The sequence below is a fragment of the Pristiophorus japonicus genome, chromosome 7 (genome assembly GCF_044704955.1).
Source record: "Pristiophorus japonicus isolate sPriJap1 chromosome 7, sPriJap1.hap1, whole genome shotgun sequence".
Classification (NCBI taxonomy): Eukaryota; Metazoa; Chordata; class Chondrichthyes; family Pristiophoridae; genus Pristiophorus; species Pristiophorus japonicus.
In genome coordinates this window covers 125,422,948-125,449,421 of record NC_091983.1, presented here as the reverse complement: position 1 = coordinate 125,449,421, position 26,474 = coordinate 125,422,948, and the positions used below count along the sequence as shown (strand labels likewise).

Sequence of the window (26,474 nt, the reverse complement as noted above, 5' to 3'; positions counted from 1 at the left end):
ATATTACCCCCAATACATGTGCTTTGATTTTGCACACCAATCTCTTGTGTGGGACCTTGTCAAAAGCCTTTTGAAAGTCCAAATACACCACATCCATTGGTTCTCCCTTGTCCACTCTACTAGTTACATCCTCAAAAAATTCCAGATTTGTCAAGCATGATTTCCCCTTCATAAATCCATGCTGACTTGAACCGATCCTGTCACTGCTTTCCAAATGTGCTGCTATTTCATCCTTGATAATTGATTCCAACATTTTCCCCACCACTGATGTCAGGCTAACTGGTTTGTAATTACCCGCTTTCTCTCTCCCTCCCTTTTTAAAAAGTGGTGTTATATTAGCTACCCTCCAGTCCATAGGAACTGATCCAGAATCGATAGACTGTTAGAAAATGATCACCAATGCATCCACTATTTCAAGGGCCACTTCCTTAAGTACTCTGGGATGCAGACTATCAGGCCCTGGCGATTTATCGGCCTTCAATCCCATCAATTTCCCGAACATAATTTCCCACCTAATAAGGATATCCTTCAGTTCCTCCTTCTCACTAGATCCCCAGTCCCCTAGTACTTCCGGAAGGTTATTTGTGTCTTCCTTCGTGAAGACAGAACCAAAGTATTTGTTCAATTGGTCTGCCATTTCTTTGTTCCCCATTATAAATTCAACCTGAATCTGACTGCAAGGGACCTACGTTTGTCTTCACTAATCTTTTTCTCTTCACATATCTATAGAAGCTTTTGCAGTCAGTTTTTATGTTCCCGGCAAGCTTCTTCTCGTACGCTATTTTCTCCCTCTTAATTAAAACCTTTGTCCTCCTCTGCTGAATTCTAAATTTCTCCCAGTCCTCAGGTTTGCTGCTTTTTCTGACCAATTTATATGCCTCTTCCTTGGATTTAACACTATCCTTAATTTTCCTTGTTAGCCACAGTTGAGCCACCTTCCCCGTTTTATTTTTACTCCAGACAGGGATGTACAATTGCTGAATTTCATCCATGTGATCTTTAAATGTTTGCTATTGCCGATCCACCGTCAACCCTTTAAGTGCTATTTGCCAGTCTATTCTAGCCAATTCACACCTCAAACCATCGAAGTTACCTTTCCTTAAGTTCAGGACCCTCGTTTCTGAATTAACTGTGTCACTCTCCATCCTAATAAAGAATTCTACCATGTTATGGTCACTCTTCCCCAAGGGGTCTCACACAACAAGATTGCTAATGAGTCCTTTCTCATTACACATCACCTAGTCTAGGATGGCTAGCTCCCTGGTTGGTTCCTCGACATATTGGTCTAGAAAACCATCCCTAATACCCTCCAGGAAATCCTCCTCCACCGCATTGCTACCAGTTTGGATAGCTCAATCAATATGTAGATTAAAGTCACCCATGATAACTGCTGTACCTTTATTGCATGCATCCCTAATTTCTTGTTTGATGCTGTCCGCAACCTTACTACTACTGTTTGGTGGTCTGTACACAACTCTCACTAGCGTTTTCTGCCCCCTGGTATTCCGTAGCTCCACCCATACTGATTCCACATCATCCAAGCTAATCTTCTTTCTTACTATTGCATTAATTTCCTCTTTACCCAGCAATGCCACCCTGCCTCCTTTTCCTTTCTATCTATCCTTCCTAAATGTTGAATACCCCTGGATGTTGAGTTCCCACATAAGATATATGGCACAGAGATGGCCATTCGGCCCAACCAGTCCATGCTGGCATTTATGCTCCACTCGAGCCTCCTCCCATCTTTCCTCATCTAAATCGATCCGCATAATCCTCTATTCCCTTCTCCCTCATATGCTTGTCTAGCCTCCCCTTAAGTGCATTTATACTATTCACTTCAACCACTCCCTGTGGTAGCAAGTTTCACATTTTCACCACTCTTTGGGTAAAGAATTTTCTTTGGAATTCCCTATTGGATTTCTTGGTGACTATCTTATACTGATGGCCTCTAGTTATGCTCTTCTCCACAAGTGGAAACATTCTCTCTGTATCCATTCTATCAAAACCTTTCATAATTCTGAAGACCTCCATCAGGTCACCCCTCAGCCTTCTTTTTTCAAGAGAAAAGACCCAGCCTGTTAATCCTTTCCTGATATGTATACTCTCACATTTCTGGTATCATCCTTGTAAATCTTCTCTGTACCCTCTCCAGTGCCTCTATATCCTTTTCATAATAGAGTACTGTGCACAGTTCTAGTCGCCGTAAGTGTGGTTTAACAAAGGTTCGGTACAGGTTTAGCATAACTTCCCTACTTTTCAATTTTATACCTCTAGAAATAAACCCCAGTGCTTGGTTTGCATTTTGTATGGCCTTGTTAACCTGTGGCACAACTTTTAGTGATTTGTGTGTTTGTACTCCGAGATCCCTTTGTTCCTCTACCCCACCGAGAATCTCACCCTCTAAGTAATAAGTGCCCTCCCTATTCTTACTACCAAAATGTAATACCTCACATTTATCTGTGTTGAACTTAATTTGCCAATTATATGCCCATTCTACAGGTTTATTAATGTCCTCCTGTAACTTGTTGCAGTCCTCAGTATTGACTAGTGTTTTTGATTCCAAAGTCTAAATCGTTAATAGAAAATGTGAACAACAATGTTCCCGGCACTGATCGTTATGGAACACCATGACGCACCTGCTGCCAAAGTCAATAGCTACCTTTTCCCCCGACTCTCTGCTTTCTGTCTTGAAGCCAGCTAGCTATCCATTCTGTTATTTGTACCCTGACTCCGCATTCTTTGACCTTGTTCGTCAGTCTATTATGGGGTACCTTATCGAAGGCCTTTTGAAAATCCAATTAAATTACATCTACTGCATTACCATTGCCTACTCTCTCTCTGTTACCTCTTCAAAAAATTCAATGAGGTTGGTCAAGCAAGATTTTCACTTTTGAAATCCATAGACTTTCCCCTATGAAATCCATTTACAACAAGCAAGAGTCTAACCACTTCGCCTTGATATTCAACGGCATTTCTATCACCAAATCGCCCACTATTAACATCCTGGGATACACCATTGACCAGAAACTTAACTGGACCTGCCACATAAATACTGTGGCAATAAAACCAGGTCAGAGGCTGGGTATTCTGCAGAGAGTGTCTCACCTCCTGACTCCTCAAAGCCTTTCCACCATCTGCAAGGCACAAGTCAGGAGTGTGATGGAATACTCTCCACTTGCCTGGATGAGTACAGCTCCACAAGAAGCTCGACACCATCCAGGATATAGCAGCCCACTTGATTGGCATCCCATCCACCACCTTATACATTCACTCCCTCCACCACTAGTGCACCGTGGCTGCAGTGTGTACTATCTATAAGATGCACTGCAGCAACTTGCCAAGGCTTCTTCAGCAGCACTTCCCAAACCTGTGACCTCTACAACTTAGAAGGACAAAGGCAGCAGGCGCATGGGAGCACCATCACCTGCAAGTTCCCCTCCAAGTTACACACCATCCTGACTTGGAAATATATCGCGGTTCCTTCATCGTCACCGGGTCAAAATCCAGGAACTCCCTCCCTAACAGCACTGTGGGAGTTCCTTCATCACACGGACTGCAGCGGTTCAAGAAAGTGGCTCACTACCACCTTCTCAAGGACAATTAGGGATGGGCAATAAATACTGGCATTGCCAACTCTTTCACTCAATACTATTGTATTTTTAACTACTAAAAGTATCAGAAGCCATTTACATAGCTTTAAAACACATTGCAAGCGTTTCAGACTTTGGATAGCTCGCATATCAATTAATTCAAAAGATACATACTCTATGTAATTTTTTCAACCTTCTCATGCTTGTGGGTGTATTAACAGTGTGAATGTGTGCAGCATTTTTCTACAGGAAGCTACTCAGTTCCAACAACTGTACAAATAAAAATGCTTTCATGAGGACATCATTTTCTATCTCTGAAATTAGTTCTATAAAATAAGAGATTGAGGAAAATGCAAAGACAACATAACAATAAAATGAATAAGAGGTATATTAAAAAGAAAAAACAAGAGTTCTATGTAAAATACACCAGTAAAATTGTGATTTGCTCCTAAAACGAGTGTTTAGGATAAAGCAATGGTAAAGAGAAGGGGCTGTTACAAAGGAGTTACTCAAACACTGAATATGACAAGTGACTTTGAGTGAATGGGGAGATAAGTAGGGTCTATTTGGGGCTAAGTTGATTCCAAGATGACACAACTAACAATGGGAGATTGGAACCACATTGGTATGCTGGGCAGACTGAGTTATTCTATACTTGAGCCAGGGGGCTATTGATGATTGATCTGCTATCATGGCTTAATAATGGATGCTGGACGGGTGGATTGTTTCCAGATAACCCTCCCAGGAAATGTCCAGGAGTGGCCTGGCCCTAGTGTACGAAAATTGAAAAGCTTACCAAATCTCTATACTGTGGGTTTAGCTGATTAAACTCCAGCAGTAGCCTTGCACACAGCTGAGGGTACCTTCACCTTGTATTTTACTACCTTATGCCTAAATTCTCTGGACGTAGGTAAATGGAAAGTGTGCACACACCATACCAGACAAATAGAAATGCCACTTATGTTGATTTCTCAATAATAATTTGATTGAAACATAGAGTTAAATATCCATATGACCAAAATGAAAAAAAAATCACTGAATCTTTACTAGTTTCCCTGTGACTACATTTCAAAGGTACTTCATTGTTTGCAAACTGCTTTGGGACATGTTGAGGTCATTTCTTTTTAGTATCATTACATTATTCTTTTATACTATTCTGCATTTTAATATTCTTACAAGTTTAGGAGACACAATTAAGAATCTAAAGGGTGGAAATTCGTTTGCGCCTCTGTTGCGGGGTTAATCCATGCAGAGAGGTAAATTTTGCCCCAAGAAATGGTTTGCGTCTCCAGGTGCAAAATTCACCAGCTGGGCCCTGAGTTTGGAGCGGAGCGCTAAGGAAGATTAAAAAAAGAAATAATTGCATTGCACGATCACAGATAAAGCAATAAATATAACTCTGTTACATATAGTTTTGAAGAAACCCTAATAATAGATCCTAGATTGGTTGAGTTAATATTTACTGAGCTATTCTTTTCAGTACAAAATACAGAAGCAAGAACTTCAGAGTCGAACACTGAATCTCTCTGTGTGGCACAATGATACTCTTGGTCGAAATGTATTCCTTGGAGAAACAGAGGTGGAGATGAGTAACTGGGACTGGCGCGATAACATACCAAACTGGTACAACTTGCAACCCAAGGTAACAACTGCTTTTTGAATAAGATGTATATTTTTAAGCATACAAGTCAACAATAATCAGTCCTCTCGTGCCAGGTGGTTTTTAATCATATATTCTTGGAAAATAATTTAAATTCAAAAGTCCAGTGAACCTCAAAAGCGTATAATTTGTAGACAAAGAGCATTGTATTGGGAACTTATTACACTGTATTATGCCTCTTAAAGCCTGACTTCTGCTCGAACAGGATTTGGGTGGGTGAGGGCTGAGGGAGATGACAATCTGTCCCGATCTCTGCAGATTCTAGTTAAAATCTCCCACAACTAGTGAAAAGCAGCAGCTGGCCAGGAATTTGTAGACAAACAAGACGCCGTGACCAGAGACATCCCCAGCAATTATGTATGTCATGGGAGGGCATTTCGGGAGGGTTTCGTGCTTGGGGGATGGGGCAGCAGTAGGCGGATTTAACTTGTGGGTCCTGGGGGAGCATTCCTGCTTTACCTATAAACATTAATTTCTTTGGGCTTCTTCTGACCCTGGCTTCTCTTCCTACTAGCTTCACCTAGTGGGAAAGCCACAACTGCCTCCCTGCTCAGGCCCATGGTTAAAATAGTCGTCAGGCCCCAATGATGTTATCAGGCTCCATAAGTTCCTAGTGAGTGTCCTTCTTGCCTGCTCAGAACAGGCAAATCAAAGCCTGCAGGAAGAGAGCGGGACATTGGTGGGTGAGACCTCTGGATGATGTTAAGTGCCCAGTTTCTGCTGGACAGGTGAAGTTAAAATGGTCCTTTTAGACTTCTATGAATTTTAACCACAGTTAATTTGAAATCCTCCAAATAACAACACAATACCATGGGAATTGTTCGTACTGTGCTATTACATGAGTTACTGTTTATTGATTTCTAAAATCATAAAGATTTAAAAATTGTCTGAGGGTGCCGTTATGCACTCAGTTTTGTATCAATGTACAATGATTTCAAATGCACATTAAGGTGAGAATGATAGCATAACTCAGAAGTCAAATCAGTGCTTTGACATTGGAGTATGCTAAAACAAATGCTGTGAGACCACCTGTAGTAGGTAGTTTCATACCACTTGCAGGTTGCAGTATAATTCCAAAAGCAAAATACTGCGGATACTGGAAATCTGAAATAAGAACAGAAAATGCTGGAAATACTGAGCAGGTCTGGTAGCATCTGTGGAGAGAGAAACAGAGTCAACGCTTCAGGTCGAAGATCTTTTGTCAGAACTGGAAAAAGTGGAATGTACTTCTGACAAAAGGTCATCAACCTGAAACATTATAAACCTATTGCTAGTGTTTTTAATGGTAGTAGAAAGTGAATGCTGTTGCCCACCCTCTCAAAAGGTTACACATTAACCTCCTAGCACATGGAGCTCTGTACAATTATTTAAGCATGCATGTGCAGTAATGTTTGTTGCCCAATTCAGTGCAAGCTGTAACTCAGGTCTACCCACTGAACATTGCACTATTAAATATTGAAGTATAATTGTAGCATTCTCTGTTGGGGGTGTTCATAGTTGTAATATGTACCAAAAACATCTAAATTATTTATACTGGGGACTGCCACCTATACTTAATGTTATGTGATATAACCTATATACACTTTCAGCTATCCAGCCTACCTGAAGGAGACATCAATCAAGGGGAAATCCGTGTGGCGCTCAAGTATATTCCAACAGATTCACCAGGTAATCTTCCTTTCATTTGTAACAAATTCAGATTGGTGTCTCCAATCAAAGCACTAATTAATTCATGTGGAAAAACCCTTATGATTTCACTCTTCGAAGATACTATGCATGGAATAGAGAGCTGACCAAACTATTTTGTTTCAGGCCACCTGGGACTGCAGAAAGATATGCAAGACTTTACCTTACTACAAAGTTTATTCCACAATAAACTTGACTGTAACAGTTTCTTTCCCCCTCAAAAATAAAACACTAGTATCTAGCAATGCAGTTTAAATATCTTAGTCAGGATTATAATTTCTTTAGGTTACTAGATGACACTTGTGACCCTTCTGAAATGCTCCCTGTACCAATATAATGTGGACATTTAAGGTTAACAGGAAACTTTATTAGAGGAGCAAGATGATACAATTGAATAAATCTACTCTCTCGAGAAAACTGCATTAAATACAACCAAGAAAAAAATGTTACGAAATTCTGTCTTGTTACTGCAATTAATTTTGTTGAGAATCTGAAAAGAGTAATTTGTTCCCCCACGTCTGGGAAAATTGGCTGTTAGGTGAAAAACAGACAACAATACAGTTATGAATTTTGGTAAAACCTGATATGATGAAGAGGTTGGTTTTAATTATCCTTTAATCCTTCAGCCAATATTTAATTTCAAGAGGACCAATTTCAATGGGTTGAGAACGGATCTGGCCTGGATAAATTGGAATCAAAGATTGGCAGGCAAAACTGTAATCGAACAATGGGCTGCCTTTAAAGAGGAGATAATTTGGGTACAGTCGAGGTACATTCCCACGAGGGGGAAAGATAGGGCAACCAAAGCCAGAGCTCCCTGGATGACGAAGAGAAAGAGAATACGATGAGGCAGAAAAAGGGTGCGTATGACAGATGTCAGGTTGAGAATACAAGTCAGAAAAAGGCTGAATATAGAAAGTTCAGAGGGGAAGTGAAAAAGGAAACAAGAGGGGCAAAGACAGAGTATGGCAGCTAACATAAAAGGGAATCCAAAAGTCTTCTGTAGGCAAATAAATAATAAACGGGTAGTAAGAGGAGGGGTAGGGCCAATAAGGGACCAAAAAGGAGATCTACACATGGAGACAGAGGGCATGGCTAAGGTACTAAATGATACTTTACATTTGTCTTTACCAAGGAAGAAGATGCTGCCAAAGTTAGTGAAGGAGGAAGTAGTTGAGATACTGGATGGGACAAAAATTCATAAAGTGGAGGTACTAGAAAGGCTGGCTGTACTTAAAGTAGATAATTCACCAGGACCGATGGGATGCATCCTAGAATGTTGAGGGAGGTAAAGGTGAAAATTACGGAGGTATTGGCCTAATCTTCCAATCCTTCTTAAATACGGGGGTGGTGCCAGAGAACTAGAGAATTGCAAATGTTACACCCTTGTTCAAAAAAGAGTGCAAGGATAAACCCAACAACTCAGTTTAACCTTGGTAGAGCGGAAGCTTTTAAAAAAGATAATCCAGGACAAAATTAACAGTCTCTTGGACAAGTGTGGATTAATTAAGGAAAACCAGTATGGATTTGTCAAAGGCAAATCGTGTTCAACTTACTTGATTGAGTTTTTTGATAAGGTAACAGAGAGGTTTGATGAGGTCAATGCTGTTGATGTGGTGTACATGAACTTCCGAAAGGAGTTTGATGAAGTACCTCATAATAGGCTTGCGAGCAAAGTTAAAGCCCATGGAATAAAAGGGATAGTTGCAGCATGAATGCGAAATTGGCTAAGTGACTGGAAACTGAGAGTAATGGTGAATGGTTGTATTTCGGACAGGAGGAAGTTATACAAAGGTCAATACTAGGACCATTGCTTTTCTTGATATATATTAATGACTTAGACTTGGGTGTACAGGACACAATTTCAAAATTTGAAGATGACACAAAACTTGGAAGTATAGTGAACAGTGAGGAGGAGAGTGATGGACTTCAAGAGGACATCGACAGGCTGGTGGAACGGTAGCAGGTCAAATTTAACATAGAAAAGTGCGAAGTGATACATTTTGGTAGGAGGAATGAGGAGAGGCAATATAAATTAAAGGGTACAATTCTAAAGGGGGTGTATGAACAGAGAGACCTAAGGGTATATGTGCGCAACTCATTGAATGTGGCAAGACAGGTTGAGAAAGCGGTTAAAAAAGCATACGGGACCCTGGGCTTCATAAGTAGAGACATAGGGGCCGAAATTGCCCACTGCTGGAAACGGGACGCTCGCACCCTGTTTCTAGTGTTTTCATGGTGGTCTTTTGAGCGAAATTCTGCTCTTTGGCATTTTTTTTCGGCGGACCGGAAGTCAGTCATAATGGAGCCAGATATGCGGCAGTAAGCACACTAGAGGGGCAGAAGTTGGGGGCGGGTGGAGTGGCCACCGCTGTCAGTCATCAGCGTAGCACTGATGATGTCACCATGGCTCTCCCCTTCACTTAAAGGGGTGAGCTTGCGTGATTGTTAAAGTTCAGTCCACTGGGCCACCAGGGAGGGTTTTGGCCAGGCCAGTGGCCTGGCACCCAAGAGGAGAGAAGGTTGACAGGAGATTTGATAGAGGTGTTCAAAATCATGAGGGGTCTAGACAGAGTAGATAGAGAGAAACTGTCGGAAGGGCCGAGAACCAGAGTACACAGATTTAAGGTGATTGGCAGAAAAAACAACGGCGACATGAGGAATAACGTTTTTATGCAGGAAGTGGTTATGATCTGGAATGCACTGCCTGAAAAAGTGGTGGAGGCAGCTTCAATCATGGCTTTCAAAAGGGAATTGTATAAGTGCCTGAAGGAAAAAAAATTGCAGGGCTACGGGGAAAGGGCAGGCAAGCGGGACTAACTGAAATGCTCTTGCAGTGAGCTGGCACTGGGCTGAATGGTTGCTTTCTGTGCTGTAAACATTCTCTGATTCTATCTACATTTTGATGAGAAAGTACACAAACTGATTCATTGAAGGTATTGTGTTGTTCAAGATTTCTTGAAGCAATCAATGTTGAACTGATAATGTGTAATTTGCAAATTGCTTTAGATGGGAATAAACTACACAATGGGGAAGTTCATATATGGCTGAAAGAAGCAACACATTTACAGCCACTAAAGGCCGGTGGTGTAGACTCATTTGTGAGATGGTAAGTTCTGTTAGAATCAGTACAGTATTATTTTTCTAAAGTATTGCTATTTAGAAACATTAAAAGAACATGCAAGGAATAAATGTAAAACTGTCTCTGGTGATGCTCTGCATAACAGCACTGAATTTAGTTAAGAGGACATTAATTTCCGAAGCTCCTTTTCCTTTTAAAAGCATACTTTAAAAGCAGAATTTATACTTGTTTTGGCGGGTTTGCAAAGACTTCAATATTTAAACAAATTGATTTAAAATTTTAACAAAAAAAAATCATGTTTGATTGAATTGTTGATGCCTCCTTATGCATTATTCCTCAGAGAACTTTACTATATTTTTCTTGGGATTACAAGGATTTCTCTGAGCATGCACCTTTCTATTTGCTCTCCCTCCAGCTGTAGCTGTTTGTTCCTTCTTCCTGTTTCTCTTCTTCCTCATTCTTCTCCCAGAGTAGGATTTATAGGCCGCCGCCCATTAAGAAACAACTGGCTAGGAGCCTCTTAACAGTTCAGAAGCTATAATAGTGACTAAATGCGCTTTTAAATCCTTTAAGATCAAAACCCCACAAGCTATTGAAAGAGAAATGTCTCCAAAACAGCTTTATTTGATAACAGCTGTGGTTCTCTTTAAACAGAATTTTAAATGGCTGCCTTAGGATTTGTACCACTCTTAGTTGGTTGGTGCAAGAAGGAAGTGTCATGAGTCAGATGGTAAGGTCAAAAAATGACATTATGATGTCAATTGACACCAATTTGAATTTATTTGAGGCTCCTGCCCATTTCACCCAGAAAATCAGACCAGTTGCAAAATCAGCAAAAATTGAGTGGGAGGAACTACAACTTCATTTTCTGTCTGTTACTGTCACCTTTTTGAGTGCAAATGGAATAGTCAGGACATCAAAATTGCTATCTTTGGTATTAAAGGGAATATAGCTGCATGATAGAGGTATTGTTAGGGGACAGAAAGCAAAGAGTAAGGGTAAGTGGATATATTTTGGATTGGTGGGAGCGGTATGTCCCAGAGATTTGTGCTGCGATCTCTTTTGCTTTCCATGTACTGTATATAAATGATTGAACATCGACACAAGAGGAATTATGTCAATTTTCAGATCATACCAAATTTGAGGATATGACAAACTATGAGGAAGAATGCAGATTTCATGAAGAATTAGATTGATTAGTGAATTGGCAGATAGATAGCTGATGTAATTTGATGACGAATATATGTGGGGATGAACAGTAAAACAAGTCTATCCTCAATGGTAAGAATTTTAACAGAGTGGGGGAACAGAAAATCTAGATGTACAGATACATAGGGGTCGAAATTCGGTTTCTAATGCCACTCATTACTGCCAGAGAGGGGCGGCTAAGTACATAACGTCGGTAGTGACCGGGTTCCTCGGCTCACTGTAAATTTAGTTGGGCGGTGGGGGCTGCGCCAAGACATACCGTTGCATGCTCTGCCGCCATCCACGTTCTGACGTCATCGAGCGTACAAAATTCGGTAAGTATGGTGGTAGCCTTACTGGCAGGCGTCCGTACAGCCTGGGAAAGCTGATAGGACATCGGGGATCCTGGGGCGGTAACGTCCAGGGATCATGGTAAGTGGTTATTGTTGTGTATGGAGAAAGAGTCAGACTCTAGTCTTTTATTGCAGGTCTCCAGAGGGCCCCTCCAACCTGTGAAGCCTCCTTAAATACCTGTGCTCCCAAGGGATGAGCCCTCTGGTGGCTGTACAGAGTAAATACAAGTATACATATATAACACTACCCCGCAAAGTCAATAGTGTAACTATTTACAATGTGAGTCGATCTGGGGCCCTTCTTGCCCTGGTTGATCGTCTTGGTGCGAAAGCTGGTGTTGTTGAATCATTTGTTGGGCCCTCGCTGGGCTGCTGTGCAACTGGCCTTGCTGGGCTGCCCGGTGTGTTGGGCCCTGCTGGGCTGCAGTGGATGATGGGTTCTGCTTCGTGGACAACCGTGGTGCCGGTTGCCACTGTTGTGTATGTTAGGGGATCAAAAAAGGTAGAGTCCAAGGTGGGTTGCTCAGGATAGTCCGTGAATCTGAGTTTGATTTGGTCCAAGTGTTTCCGGTGAATGAGTCCATTTGAAAGTTTGACCCGAAACACCCTGCTCCCCTCTTTGGCCACGACAGTGCTGGGAAGCCACTTGGGACCTTGTCCATAATTAAGTACAAATACAGGATCATTGATTTCAATCTCGTGTTACACATTTGCGCTATCATGGTATGCACTTTGTTGAAGCCACCTGCTCTCTACCTGTTCATGTAGATCAGGGTGAACTAATGAGAGCCTTGCTCTTTTCATGAGCAGTTCAGCAGGTGAGTGAGTGGGGTCTTGTGCAGTAGCTAAGCAGAATTTGGGATAGGCGAGTCTGCAGTGAGCCTTCAGTTACCCTCTTCAAGCCTTGCTTGATGGTTTACACTGCTCTTTCTGCCTGACCATTGGACGCTGGTTTAAATGGGGCAGATGTGACATATTTGATCCCGTTACGGGGCATGAATTCTTTGAACTCAGCACTGGTAAAACATGGCCCATTGTCACTCACCAGGACATCAGGTAGGCCATACATGGCCAACAGGCTTTCAGTAGTGGCAGCAAACGTGCTAGCCAACATTATCTCACATTCAATCCACTTGAAGTATGCGTCTACAACCACAAGGAACATTTTACCCAAGAACAGGCCTGCAGAGTCTACGTGTACCCGAGACCACAGTTTGGAGGGCCAAGATCATAAACTTAGCGGCACCTCCCTGAGTACATTGCTTAACTGCGAGCATGTATTACATCTGTGAACGCAGGACTCTAAGTCCGCATCGATACCGGACCAGCACACGTGGGATCTGGCTATCGCTTTCATCATTACGATGCCTGGGTGGGTACTGTGGAGGTCATTGATGAAGGTGTCTCTGCCCTTCTTGGGGATCACTACTCGAAGGCAGTCTGCCTGAATAGACATTTCATCTTTGTGCCGCTGGAACGGCTTTCTCTCTTCCTGCATTTCTACTGAGACACTGGACCAGCTCCCGTGAAGCACACAGCTTTTGACTAGAGATAATAAGGGGTCCTGGCTTGTCCAGGTTTTGATCTGCTGGGCAGTGACGGGTGATTGCTCACTCTCAAATGCTTCCATAACCATGGCTAGATCTGCGGGCTGCACCATTTCCATCCCCGTGGTGGGCAATGGCAGCCTACTGAGCATTGCGCAGTTTTCTGTGCCTGGCCTGTGGCGGATGGCGTAGTTGTATGTGGACAATGTGAGTGCCCATCTCTGGATGCGGGCCGATGCGTTGGTATTTATCCCTTTATTCTCGGAGAACAGGGATATAAGTGGCTTATGGTCTGTTTCCAATTCGAATTTTGGCCTAAACAGGTATTGATGCATTTTCTTTATCCCATAGACACACACTAACTCTTCTTTATCAATCATGCTGTAGGCTCTCTCAGCCTTAGATAGACTCCTAGATGCATAAGCAACCGGTTGCAGTTTCCCGAAATCATTAGCTTTTTGCAATACACACCTGTCGCTATATGACGACACATCACATGCTAGTACCAAACGCTTACATGGATCATACACCACAAGCAATTTGTTTGAGTATAACAATTTTCTCGCTTTTACAAAGGCATTTTCTTGGCTTTTGCCCCAAACCCATTCGTCCCCTGTTCGTAGTAAGACATGCAATGGTTTTAACAGTGTGATGAGACCCGGTAAGAAGTTACCAAAGTAGTTCAGGAGTCACAGAAATGACCGCAGCTCCATCACATTCTGTGGCCTTGGTGCGTTCTCGATTGCCTCCGTCTTCACGTTGGTGGGCCTGATGCCGTCCGCCACAATCCTCCTTCCCAGGAACTCCACTTCAGGCACCAGGAAAATGCACTTTGAGCGTTTTAACCTGAGCCCCATGTGGTTGAGTCGACTAAGCACCTCCTCCAGGTTCTGCAGATATGTGACTGTGTTCCAACCTGTGACCAAGATGTCATCCTGGAAGACCACGGTGTGTTGGGACCGACTTCAGTAAGCCATGTTTCTCTGGAATATTGCCGCCGCTGATCGGATTCCAAATGGGCATCTGTTATAAACAAAAAAACCTTTGTGCATGTTGATGCAGGTGAGGGCCTTTGATGATTCCTCCAGTTCCTGCGTCATGTAGGCTGAAGTCAGATCCAGCTTTGTGAATGTCTGTCCTCTCGCCAGCGTTGCAAAGAGGTCATCGGCCTTTGGTAGTGGGTATTGGTCTGCAGGAAGAAATGATTGATAGTTACTTTGTCACAGATTCAGATGGTGCCATCTCCCTTGAGGACTTGGACAATAGGACTGGCCCACTTGTTAAACTCGATCGGTGAGATGATGCCCTCTCTTTGCAACCGGTCTAGCTCGATCTCTATCCTTTCTCTCATCATGTATGGTACTGCTCTCGCCTTGTCGTGCCCCCAGAGTTAGGTGGATCTGCACTTTTGCTCCTTGGAATTTCCCGATGCCTGGTTCGAACAGTGAAGGGAACTTGTTTAAGACTCGGGCACACGAAGTGTCGTCAGCGGGCGATAGCACTCGGATGTTGTCCCAGTTCCAGCGTATCTTTCCCAGCCAGCTGTTGCCGAGCAGCATGGGACCATCGCCCGGTATCATTCAGTGTGGTAGCTTGTACACCGCTCCATCGTAGGAGACCTTTACGGTAGCACTGCCGATTACAGGAATCAGTTCTTTGTGTAAGTTCTTAGTTTCATGCGAACTGGAGGTAAGACTGGCCTTGAGGCCTTGTTACACCACAACCTTGCGAAAGTCTTTTTACCCATGATGGACTGGCTCACGCCCGTGTCCAGCTCCATTGACACGGGGAGTCCATTTAGTTCAACATTCAGCATTATCAGGGGACAATTCGTGATGAATGTGTGCACTCCATGTATCTCTGCCTCCTCAATCTGATGCTCTGGTTCGTCGTGATCCTCCATGGATCTGTCCTCCTCTGCAACATGGTGGTTTGCAGGTTTAACAGGCTTTGTAGCTCGCCTGCACACTTGTTGGAGGTGTCCCATTGTTCCATAGCCCTTGCAAACTTACTCTTTGAATCAGCATGAATGGAAACAATGATCACCCCTGCAGCACCAACAAGGTGTTAATGGCCTTGCATTTATCACCCTTGATGGTGGACTCTGAGACATCTGCAGACGTGTAGCTGCAGGTATATGTGACCTGCCCTGTACATTACAATTCGAAAACAACATCACTTTGTTCACAGTACTTGTAGCAGCACTTGTGTGCTGAGAGATTTGCTTCGTATTGTCACTGGTGGCAATGAACGCCTGGGCTATCGCTATGGCCTTACTCAAGATTGGGGTCTCTACAGTCAAAAGTTTGCGAAGTATGATTTCGTGGCCAGTGCCAAGTACGAAAAAGTCTCTGAGCATGTGCTCCAAATGTCATTCAAATTCACAATGTCCTGCAAGGTGTCTTAGCTCGGCGACATAATTCGCCACTTCCTGGCCTTCAGACCTTTGTAGGTGTAGAACCGGTACCTCACCATCAGAACGCTTTCCTTCGGGTTCAAATGCTCTCGGACCAGTGTGCACAAATCGTCGTACGATTTCGCTGTGGGTTTTTCTGGCATGAGCAGATTCTTCATGAGGCCATACGTTGGTGCTCCACAGACGGTGAGGAGGATCGCCCTTCGTTTGGCAGCACTCTCTTCCCCATCTAGCTCATTGGCCACAAAGTATTGGCTGAGTCGCTCCACAAAAGTCTCCCTCCGAAAATTTCTCCAGGATGCCCACTGTTCTCTGCATCTTTGGATTTGCTATCTGTATCTCATCGCCAGTTGTTGTATATGGAGAAAGAGTCAGACTGAACACTGTGAGCTCAAAATAAAGTGTGACCTTAGTCTTTTAATGCAGGTCTCCAGAGTGCCTCTCCAACCTGTGAAGCCTGCTTAAATACCTGTGCTCCCAAGGGATTATGGGATCCCTTGGGACTCCAGGGAATGAGCCCTCTGGTGGCTGTACAGAGTAAGTACAAGTATACATATATAATGGTTATGTTTATTTTTTTAGGATTTATGTATTAATGGGACCAGTGGGGAAGTGTGGGTGTGGGTGAGGGGGATTGTCGGAAACTTATTTTTCATTTTTTTCCTCTCGCATGTCGGCAGCCTACTGTCGGGAAATTCAGTAGGCCTCCTGAGATACCGCTCCATTGGAACCCCATCTTTGAGCGGCAAAACTGAATTTTGAAGTTTGAGGCGGCACCTACTGCTGGCGTTAAAATCAGCAATCAGCCGGTGCCACTGCCTCAAAAACGGTGGGACCGAATTTCGACCTAATCGAGCTTTAAATGCAGAAATCCAGATAAAGGCTATAAAAGCAAATGGAATTCATCATGGCATTGAATATATAAGCAAATAAAGCAACTAAATATATATATGACATTAGTTAAGCCACAGTTGAAATACTTGTGCAGTTTCGGGCACTCTATTACAGGAATTATATCAGAGCCATGGAACGGGTACAATGAAAATTCACAAATTAATATTTACAAAGACAGGCTAGAAAATCTGGACCCTTTTCATTAGAACAGAGGAGATTAAGAAGGATCTAATTTAAATTTTCCCAAATTAAGATTTTGAGAGGGTAAATACTGAGGAATTGTTTCCATTGGATGGTGAATCAGTAACACGAGGCATATACTAAGGAATAACCCTAAAAAGGTGAAAGGGGATGTTAGATGAAATTGTTTCACACAGAGATTACTAGAACATGGAATGCTTTTCCAGAAATAGCTATTGAGGTAGTGATTATAACATCATTTCATAGAGAACTGGATAATTATTTGAAAAGTAGAAATATAAAAGGACACAGGGAAAATGATATTTGAGTAGATAGCTCCAGCTGAAGAACTAGCACTGGCACAGATGTGATGGGCTGAATGGTCTCCTTCTATGCTGTAAATGTTATGATCCTATTCACATAGTGATCGATAAGTTATTTGGTTCTGGCAAGGAAAGCAGGAAGTTTGATCTTATGTGACCCTATACTGACATTTACAGACTAAAATATTTGCTTTTAACGATTTTAACAGACAGCAGTATTAGGTTTTGTATGTGGAACATTTTTGATGTTAAATGAGAGTTGATCTTCAGGGAGCTCCACTGTAATCAGTTTGCATCTCTTCCTGCATTTTCAGTCTTGAGAACATCAAAGGTCAAGTTCAGAAAGAGATGATTGAAAGGCAACCAGTTCTGATACTGAAACAATTCTATTATTACATATGATAAATTGGGTCAGAATACTTCCTGTTTTCAGAGTACTTCTAAAAATGGTAGTTCTATCTTAGAGATAAGAACATAAGAAATAGGAACAGGAGTAGGCCCTCGAGTCTGCTCCACCATTCAATAAGATCATGGCTGATCTGATCATGGACTCAGCTCCACTTCCCTGCCCATTCCCCATAACCCCTTAACGCTCAAGAAACTGTCTATTCCTGTCTTAAATTTATTCAATGTCCCAGCTTCCACAGTTCTCCGAGGCAGCAAATTCCACAGATTTACAACCCTCTGAGAGAAGAAATTCCTCCTTATCTCTGTTTAAATGGGTGGCTCCTTATTCTAAGATCATGCCCTCTAGTTCTAGTCTCCCCTATCAGTGGAAACATCCTCTCTGCATCCACCTTATCAAGCCCCCTCATAATCTTATATGTTTCGATAAGATCACCTCTCATTCTTCTGAATTCCAGTGAGTAGAAGCCCAAACTACTCAACCTTTCCTCATAAGTCAACCCCCTCATCTCTGGAATCAACCTAGTGAACCTTTCCTGGACTGCCTCCAAAACAAGTATATCCTTTCGTAAATATGGAAACCAAAACTGCACGCAGTATTCCAGGTGTGGCCTCACCAATACCTTGTGTAGCTGTAGCAAGACTTCCCTGCTTTTATACTCCATCCCCTTTGCAATGAAGATCAAGATACCATTGGCCTTCCTGATCACTTGCTGTACCTGCATACTATCCTTTTGTGTTTCATGCACAAGTACCCCCAGGTCCCGCTGTACTGCGGCACTTTGCAATCTTTCTCCATTTAAATGATAACTTGTTCTTTGATTTTTTTCTGCCAAAGTTCATGACCTCACACTTTCCAACATTATACTCCATCTGCCAAATTTTTGCCCACTCACTCAGCCTGTCTATGTCCTTTTGCAGATTTTCTGTGTTCTCTTCACACATTGCTTTTCCTCCCATCTTTGTATCGTCAACAAACTTGGCTACATTACACTCAGTCCCTTCTTCCAAGTCGTTTATATAGATTGTAAATAGTTGGGTGTTTCAATGTTATCTCTTCTCTCCATTCTAGAAATTAAAAGTTATGTCAATACAAACATGGATCTATGGATGAACTGAAGTAGAAAAATAATAATATGGCTCTTGTAAATTAGCAATTCTTTTGCTGCAGCTTACATATTGCAGCATATTTTCTGTGACTGTTCCTTTTTTAATACACTAATGTGATTTGTTTCACATTGTGTGAAGCTATGGGAAAGCTAGAATATGTAAAATACTGAATCTCGTTTGCTTTATTTTGTGCTTTCAAAATAGGTTGGTTCTGTCATGAATCTGCATAGTATAAGGGAGTACACACATATACATAAAATTAGAACATTTTTGCCTTTTTTTTACATCAGCTGAATAGTTCCAAAGATATCATAGAATATGTGTAGCAGAATTTGGATCTCAACAAAATTCATTGGATGCGTTGAAGCACAGCGTGAAAAGAAATGTATAATTGTAGAATTTGTTTAGAAAGGGACTGAAGCTGTTCAGTCATTTTCTTATTGCTTCTTTTCTTCCAGTTATATTTTACCAGATACCAGTAAGAAGAGCAGGCAGAAGACCCGAGTAGTAAAGAAAAATCTTAATCCGATCTATAACCACACCATGGTATATGACGGATTCAGGCTGGATGAAATAATGGAGGCCTCTGCAGAAATATCCATCTGGGACCATGAAACCTTCACCAATCAGTTTCTTGGGGGAGTTCGCCTTAATCTAGGCACAGGTATGAAACGTTTGAATTATAATCTTCTGTCTGTAATTCACTTGAAACAGATTGTAATGCTGTAGAAGATAGGAGCTTGGATGCCATAAAGAGGCAATCTGCAGAAATATTCTGTAATATATTTAACAGTTCGATCCCTGCTTTACCCTAAATAAGCTTTAAAATGTACTAGGGTACTGCAAAGCTGAAAAAGGCTGCTCTACCTGTCCTCTTGTTGAGACCAGTGAGATTTGGGGCTTTTGAAAGGCACTTTTTCTTTTGGAAATCATTTCCTATTTCATGGTTACATTGCAATACATTACACTGCTGTTTGCAGTAAATTATTGCATTTCCCAATTTCCTATTCTTGCTTGGTATTAATTTTTAAAACTGTTACATTCATCACTAAGCAACTGGTTACAAAATTATGCGTGTATCCTAATGTTTGCTTTGTGTGTGCCATGTAACTTTTAAAAGGTCCAAGTTAAATTCAGTTGTCTAGCTAACTAAATTCTTTTGTGTGATTCTGTGCTCATCAGTATGAGGGATATCAGTCCTGGGGAATGTACTCCCAGGTCAGGTATAGCTTAGGCCAGATGCAAAATAAATCTCCCTCTTTTCTGCCACATCAATCAATATCTTACAACAATTTCAAATCAGCCCTTCTGCACCAAGGAGACATTTTCCACTTCTTACAGCACTCTGTGTGGTAAGGTTGCCAATTAGTGATAAATGATGGCCAGTTTGATCTCTGAATAACCCACCAGCAAAGAACAAAGTTAAGCCTGTCCAAATTCATTTGGGACCCTTACAACAAGCAAAGAGGAAATTTTCATCCTATTGCCCTGTGTTGGCTTTAAACCTAGATCCCAATGGTGAAAGAACAGTGTTCTAACCCACTAGCCACATAATCTCCTTTTATCCTATCAATATGCTACTACAGTGACATATTACATTTAGTTGTCGGCCACATATGCTTTCTATGGGCTCAAATTTGGTCCACTCCTTTATTTGGCGCACTCACCAGAGATGTGCCAACATTGTGGGCTGAAAACAGCACCTAAAAAATCTCCCTTGATTCTGGCTGCTATGTTGCCTCTCCTGGGCCTTGGCGCAGCATGGCCAGTCGATTGGGGGGGTGGAGCTACAGCCCTGTGCCAGAAACAGTGCCGGCAGCTCTGCACGTGCGTGTTGGAGTGTGCGCGCATGCGCAGTAGCTCCTGCCCCAGCCTCTGTGTGCGTGCTGCAGCGTGGGACCCGATGCATCCCGCCCTTATCCCGGGCAGAGTGGCGTGCTGCACAGGACGGCCCGCTGCTTTCCCGGGCTAGAAGGCCACAGAAGCAGGTTGGTGCGGGGCCCAAGCCAGGTAGTGGGGAGGAAGTTTTGATCCTGGGAGGGCTTTGATCGGGGTGGGGGGTGGGTGGGAGGATTTTGATCTGGGAGTGGGTGGGAGGGAGTTTTGATCCTGGGGGGGGGGGTGTGTGCAGATTTTTGATCCGGGGGGGGGGGTGGGAGGGGGAGGGGGAGGTTTGATCGCGGTGGGTTGGGGGGTGGAGGGGGAGTTTTGATCCCAGGGGGGTGCAGAGTTTTGATCCGGGGGGGGGGAGGGGGAGGTTTGATCCTGGGTGGGGAAGGAGGGGTAGTTTTGATCCGACGAGGGTGGTGGGGGGGGGGGTTGATCCGAGGCAGGGGAGTTGATCCCAGGAGGTGCAGAGTTTTGATCCCGGGGATGCAGAGTTTTGATCCCGGGGGAAAGTTTTGATCGGGGGTGGGGGGGGAAGAGTTTTGATCGGGGCGGGGGGGTGGGGGGGAAGTTTTGATCCGGGGGTGGGGGGGCGAAGAGTTTTGATCCGGGCGGGGCGAGGTTGTTTTGATCTGAGGGGAGGGGCGAGAGAGAGAGTTTTGATCTGGGGGGCGGGGGAGTTTTGATTGGGGAGGGAGTTTTGATCCGGCGGGGGTGGCTTGATTGGGGTTGGGGGAGTTTTGATCCCGTGGGGGGGAGGAGGTTTGATCCCATGGGGGAGAGGGTGAGTTTTTATCCGGGGTGGGGGAGGGGTAGTTTTGATCTGGGGGGCAGGGGAGAGTATTGATCGGGGGGAGGGGGGGAGTTTTGATCGGGGGCGGGGGCGAAGTTTTGATCCGGAAGGGGCGGGGCGGGTCGGGGGAGAGTTTTGATCCGGGGGGGTGGGAGGAGTTTTGATCCGGGGGGGTGGGGGGGAAGAGTTTTGATCTGGGGGGGGGTTGATCCAGGGGGAGTTTTGATCGGGGGGGGGATGTTTGATCCGGGGGGCAGGGGGTTGATCTTGGGGGGGGGCGGGGGGAAGAGTTTTGATCCGGGGCGGGGAGCAGGAGAAGTTTTGATCCGGGGGGTTGGGGGGAGTTTTGATCTGGGGCTGGGGGTTTGATCCCGGGGGGGGGGGATGTTTTGATCGGGGGAGGGAGTTTTGATCCGGCGGCGGGGAAGTTTTGATCCGGGGGGGGGTGGTTTAATCCTGGGGAGGGTGGGGTGGGCGAAAGTTTTGATCCGGAGCGGGGAGCAGGAGGAGTTTTGATCCGGGGGGTTGGGGGAAGTTTTGATCGCAGGATTGTGGACGGGGGGCGGGGTGGGGGGGGAGTTTTGATTCGGGCGTGGGGGAGTTTTGATCTGGGGGGGGGCATGCGGTGTTTTGATCCGGCGGTGGGGTGGAGGGGGGAGGGTTTTGATCTCAGGGAGGGGGCAGGGGAGAGGGAGTTTTGATCTGGGAGGGGCGGGGTTTGATCCGGGGGAGGCGGTGGGGGGGGGTGTCGCGAGGGAGGTTTTGATCCAGGCGAGGGGAGTTTTGATACCGGTGTTGGGTGGGGTGTGTGATAACTGTGTAGTCAGTCATTTTAATGAGCTTACTCAAGACTTTCCTTAGCACTGTTGATGAAAATACTTTCCTAACCAAGTTAATAGAAAATACTTTCAAATACATCATAATCAATTGTTGAACATTAGATTTGCTGGAATAATTTTGCTTGAATTTTCAAAATATTTAAAATCATAAAACAAACAGTAAATTTCTTGGCTATATGGTATAAAATATTTCTATGATGGTGGGTGAGCTTAGGCGGCTGGGAGAACGTAAGAACATAAAGAATTACAAGCAGGAGGTACGTCTATTTTTTATTTGGATATTTTGAAAAAATTATGTAAATATGTTTCGTCTCTTTACTTCTTTTATTTTTGTAGTTTAAGCTTCCATGAATGCTTCTGTTGTACAGTAAATTAACTTTGTGAAGTTTGTCAGTCCTGTATAGCTGTTTGATCCTATTCGCATTCTTTAGTCAAGTCATTAAGTACCTACCTATGTGATTTCTTAACTCTCCGCAAGGGTTTTCTGTGCGGCCACAAGTGGCCACATACACTGGCCTGTTAGTTTGGAGCAACTATTAGTTGTCCAAAGTGGCCTAAATGGCCAAAACAGGTTTAGGTGGCTGGTAACGTCCCCTCTTGAAAAAAACTAAACTAAACTAAAAAAAATCCTAAATAACTCACTTACAATGGTGCAAATTGAATGTGCAAAATGGGGATTTTTAAGATACTCCAGAAAAATCAAGTTGCTCCAAAAAAACGGAGCAACTCCTGGGCAATTTTGAGCCCTAATAAAGATCCTCTTGCTACTTCAGTCTTTCTAAAGTTAAAATCAGTTATGAAGTTTATTTGAAAATCATATAGGATAGTTCCCCTCAATAATAACTCTAACAAGTAAAATTAATAATATTACTAGTTTACTGCATTAAAAAAATCTAGGGCTAGTTACTTGAAGGGGAAGGAAACATTTTATCTGAAGTATTGCAGCCGCTGCAGTGGTGTCACCGATGGGCAGGTGTCACAATTAGAACCTTTGAAATAAATCAGAACTATAACGTATGACCACCCTGATAGGAGCCATTCAATCTCAAGAAAGCAATATAGGAAGAGAGATTTTAGTGGATAAGTTTAATGACTGAGGCTGCTTTCTCTTCTTTGTTGGTATTGATTTCAATGTCAAGCATGAGGTTCCTGCATTAAGGAATGATGATGATATTGGTCAAGTTTTAGTTCCAGAATTACATCCAATCTACAGCACATTTCGGCCCAACTGATCTATGTTAGTGTTTATGTTCCACACGCGCCTCCTCCACTCTAATTACCTTTTCTCTCCCAGTCCCCTATTCTGTATTCCCTTTTCCCTCCTGTTTGCATCAAACCTCCTCTTACACACATTAATATTATCTGCTTCAATCACTCCATGTGGCAGCAAGTTCCACATTCTAACCATTCTGTAATAATTCACCTCAAAGAACATATCGGTATGTTTAATTTTATTAAACTGAGGATGATGAAGATTCTATGTTGAATATCTTAAACTTCCAACAGGTATTCATTTCATTTTAAGATTGTTTTTCGATTGTTTCTTCTCCTACAGGGAATAGCTATGACCAAAGTGTGGATTGGATGGACTCAAGTGAAGAGGAGGCTGCTCTCTGGAAGGAAATGATATCCAAACCTGATCATTGGGTCGAAGCAGTACTGCCTCTCAGGCCTAATATGACAAAAAGGAAGTGATGAACTCTTCTTCAGTTACACTTCCCTTGACTTTAGGTGTTTAGGTGTAATTTTAATGATTTGCTAGTGTTCAGGAAAAATATGATGCCTTCTGTACTTTTTTCATTTAATCTCTTTTCTTTTTTTGAGGGGTGATGGGTTGTAGAGACATGTCAGTGTTGTGCTCAGGCCTAGGTTGACAAGAAAATGTCTAAAATTTTGAAATTATAAGTGCTTCATTACTTAAGCCTGTCTGTTAAGGAAATGCCAAATACAATTTTGAAAAGGTTGAATAAGCATGTATCATTTATATTTAGGCTAATTATAATCTCTACACACATTTTGTTGTGCTTTTTCATATATCAAAATGTTATATCATAAATATAGTATTTCAAATTAAACGTTGTATTCATCTCTTGTTTTTAGTCATGGTAGACATTTGAAAGCATAAACAATTCAAAATAAATACAGGGTGGATACTCCTGAGTTCCTTCCATCAAGAAAGGCCCAACATTTAACACAAACCTGATAGAGCACAAGATTCAAAATAATTTGAATCTCAAAGTGTATTACTCTTAAAAACCTGATAGAGCACAAGATTCAAAATAACGTGAATCTCAAAGTGTATTACTCTAAAAACCTTGCTTCCTATAACATTGATGAGTGGAGATCATGTTAGCAACAGATAGGATTGTTAAATCTTCCTGAACTCTGTCAAAGATTTTAAGGCCTAGTGGGAGCCCAATCTGCTCAAGAATTGGCTCAAGTGGTGTGGTTACCTCTTCTGATCCATCTACCTCAGATTCCGCCCCAAATAGTTGCTGCCATTTTAAATTTGCAGTAGGAGATGTAGGAAGGTGTCCCTGTGCTGCTACTGAAGGTTGGAATTACTGTGTCTGCATGCAGATCTCCTTAGTACTTCAGAGCTTCAGTCAGGAATTTTGTGCTAATTTTACTCAGCTCTGCTCAAAGTCCTGCTTTGTACAGAGGACATGAATTTCCTAATGGGAATATCTTTTTTTATGTTATAAAGAGGAGAAACATAGAAAATAGGTGCAGGAGTAGGCCATTCGGCCCTTCGAGCCTGCACCACCATTCAATATGATCATGGGTGATCATTTTTGCAACTTTAGTACCCCATTCCTGCTTTCTCTCCATATCTCTTGATCCCTTTAACCATAAGGGCCACATCTAACTCCCTTCTGAATATATCTAACGGACTGGCCTCAACAACTTTCTGTGGTAGAGAATTCCACAGGTCACAACTCTCTGAATGAAGAAGTTTCTCCTCATCTCGGTCCTAAATGGCTTACCCCTTATCCTTTGACCCCTGGTTCTGAACTTCCCCAACATCGGGAACATTCCTCCTGCATCTAACCTGTCCAATCCCGTCAGAATTTTATATGTTTCTATGAGATCCCCTCATTCTTGAGGATATGGAAGAGGTGAGATTGGAGGCTCATAAAGTTACATATTTCAAGTTTCTCTTCCTGTTATTCTCAAGCCACTCACTACAGACTACCGAGCAAACAAATCTTATACTTTTCTGACAATCAGTGCCCAAAAGATTGTTTCTCCTCCTTCCATTCCCTTTCCAAGCTCATATTATTTATAAGACACACCTCCAGCTCGCTTGAAATCCATTCTCATTAAACTGCTAACCATCTAACGTCCCTTCCTGATCCCATGATAGCCGATTGTAAATGGTCCCTGTCCTCAGGTATTGTCCCACTACTTTTCAAAACTGCCATCAACCATCTCCTCCAAAATCCTGTCGACCCCTGTGTCCTTGCAAACTACTGCTCCATCTTCAATCTCATTTACCGTTCCAAAGTTCTTGAATGCATTTTCGCCTCCCAAATGCGCGCTCATCTTTATTGCAATGTTATATTTGAATCTCTTCAATCAGGTTTCTGTTCCTAACACAGGAGTGAAACAGCCCTAGCCATTCACAAACTAAATCCTTTATGACTGTGACCATGGTGCACTATCCCTGCTTATTCTCGCTGCAGCCTTTGACATGGTCCACCTCACCATCCTCCTCTAATGATTTTCTTCCATTGTGCAGATTTGTGGGATTGCCCTTGGTTAGTTCCACTCTTACTTATCTGATTATGGGTAACGCATCTCCAACAATGGCTTCTCTTCCCATCCTGCATCATTACCGTTGCAGTCTTCCAAGGTCCTATCGTTAGCTCCTTCTCTTTCTCATCTACATGCTGCCTTTGGTGACATCATTTTAAAAAAAATAATTCATGGGATGTGGGCATCGCTGGCAAGGCCAGTATTTATTGCCCATTCCTAAATTCCCTTGAGAAGGTGTTGGTGAGCCGCCGCAGAACTTGAGATTAAGCTACTCCCATAGCGTGGTTAGGGAGGCAGTTCTCAGATTTTGACCCAGTGACGATGAAGGAACAGTGATATATTTCCAAGTCAGGATGGTGTGAGACTGGAGGGGAACTTGCAGGTTGTGTTCCCATGCGTCTGTTCCCGTTGAGCTTCTAGGTGGTAGAAGTCACGGGTTTGGGCGGTGATATCAAAGAAGCCTTGGTGATTTGCTGCAGTACATCTTGTAGATGGTACACATTGCAGGTGGAGGGAGTGAATGATTAAGGTGGTGGATGGGGTCCAATCAAGCAGACTGCTTTGTCCTGGATGATGTCGAGCTTCTCGAGTATTGTTGGAGCTGCACTCATCCAGGCAAGTGGAGAGTATTCCATCACACTCCTGACTTGTGCCTTGTAGATGTTGGAAAGGCTTTGGGGAGTCAGGAGGTGAGTCACTCGCTGCAGAATACCCAGCCTCTGACCTACTCTTGTAGCTACAGTATTTATGTAGCTGGTCCAG

General features: G+C 43.1%; 1 protein-coding gene across 3 annotated transcripts in view; it reads left to right on the top strand.

The window, feature by feature from the left end:
* The window catches only part of LOC139267266 (synaptotagmin-like protein 1), a 338,973-nt gene extending 315,016 nt beyond the window's left edge, over positions 1-23,957 (top strand). For all 3 annotated transcript variants that reach the window (XM_070885306.1, XM_070885305.1, XM_070885304.1), the window contains 5 exons: positions 5,071-5,232; positions 6,840-6,918; positions 9,946-10,045; positions 18,893-19,098; positions 23,509-23,957. In XM_070885306.1, the coding sequence (XP_070741407.1) occupies positions 5,071-5,232; positions 6,840-6,918; positions 9,946-10,045; positions 18,893-19,098; positions 23,509-23,648 (687 nt within the window). In that variant the 3' untranslated portion in view covers positions 23,649-23,957. The remainder of the gene's footprint in view (positions 1-5,070; positions 5,233-6,839; positions 6,919-9,945; positions 10,046-18,892; positions 19,099-23,508) is intronic.
* The last annotated feature ends 2,517 nt before the right edge of the window (positions 23,958-26,474 follow it).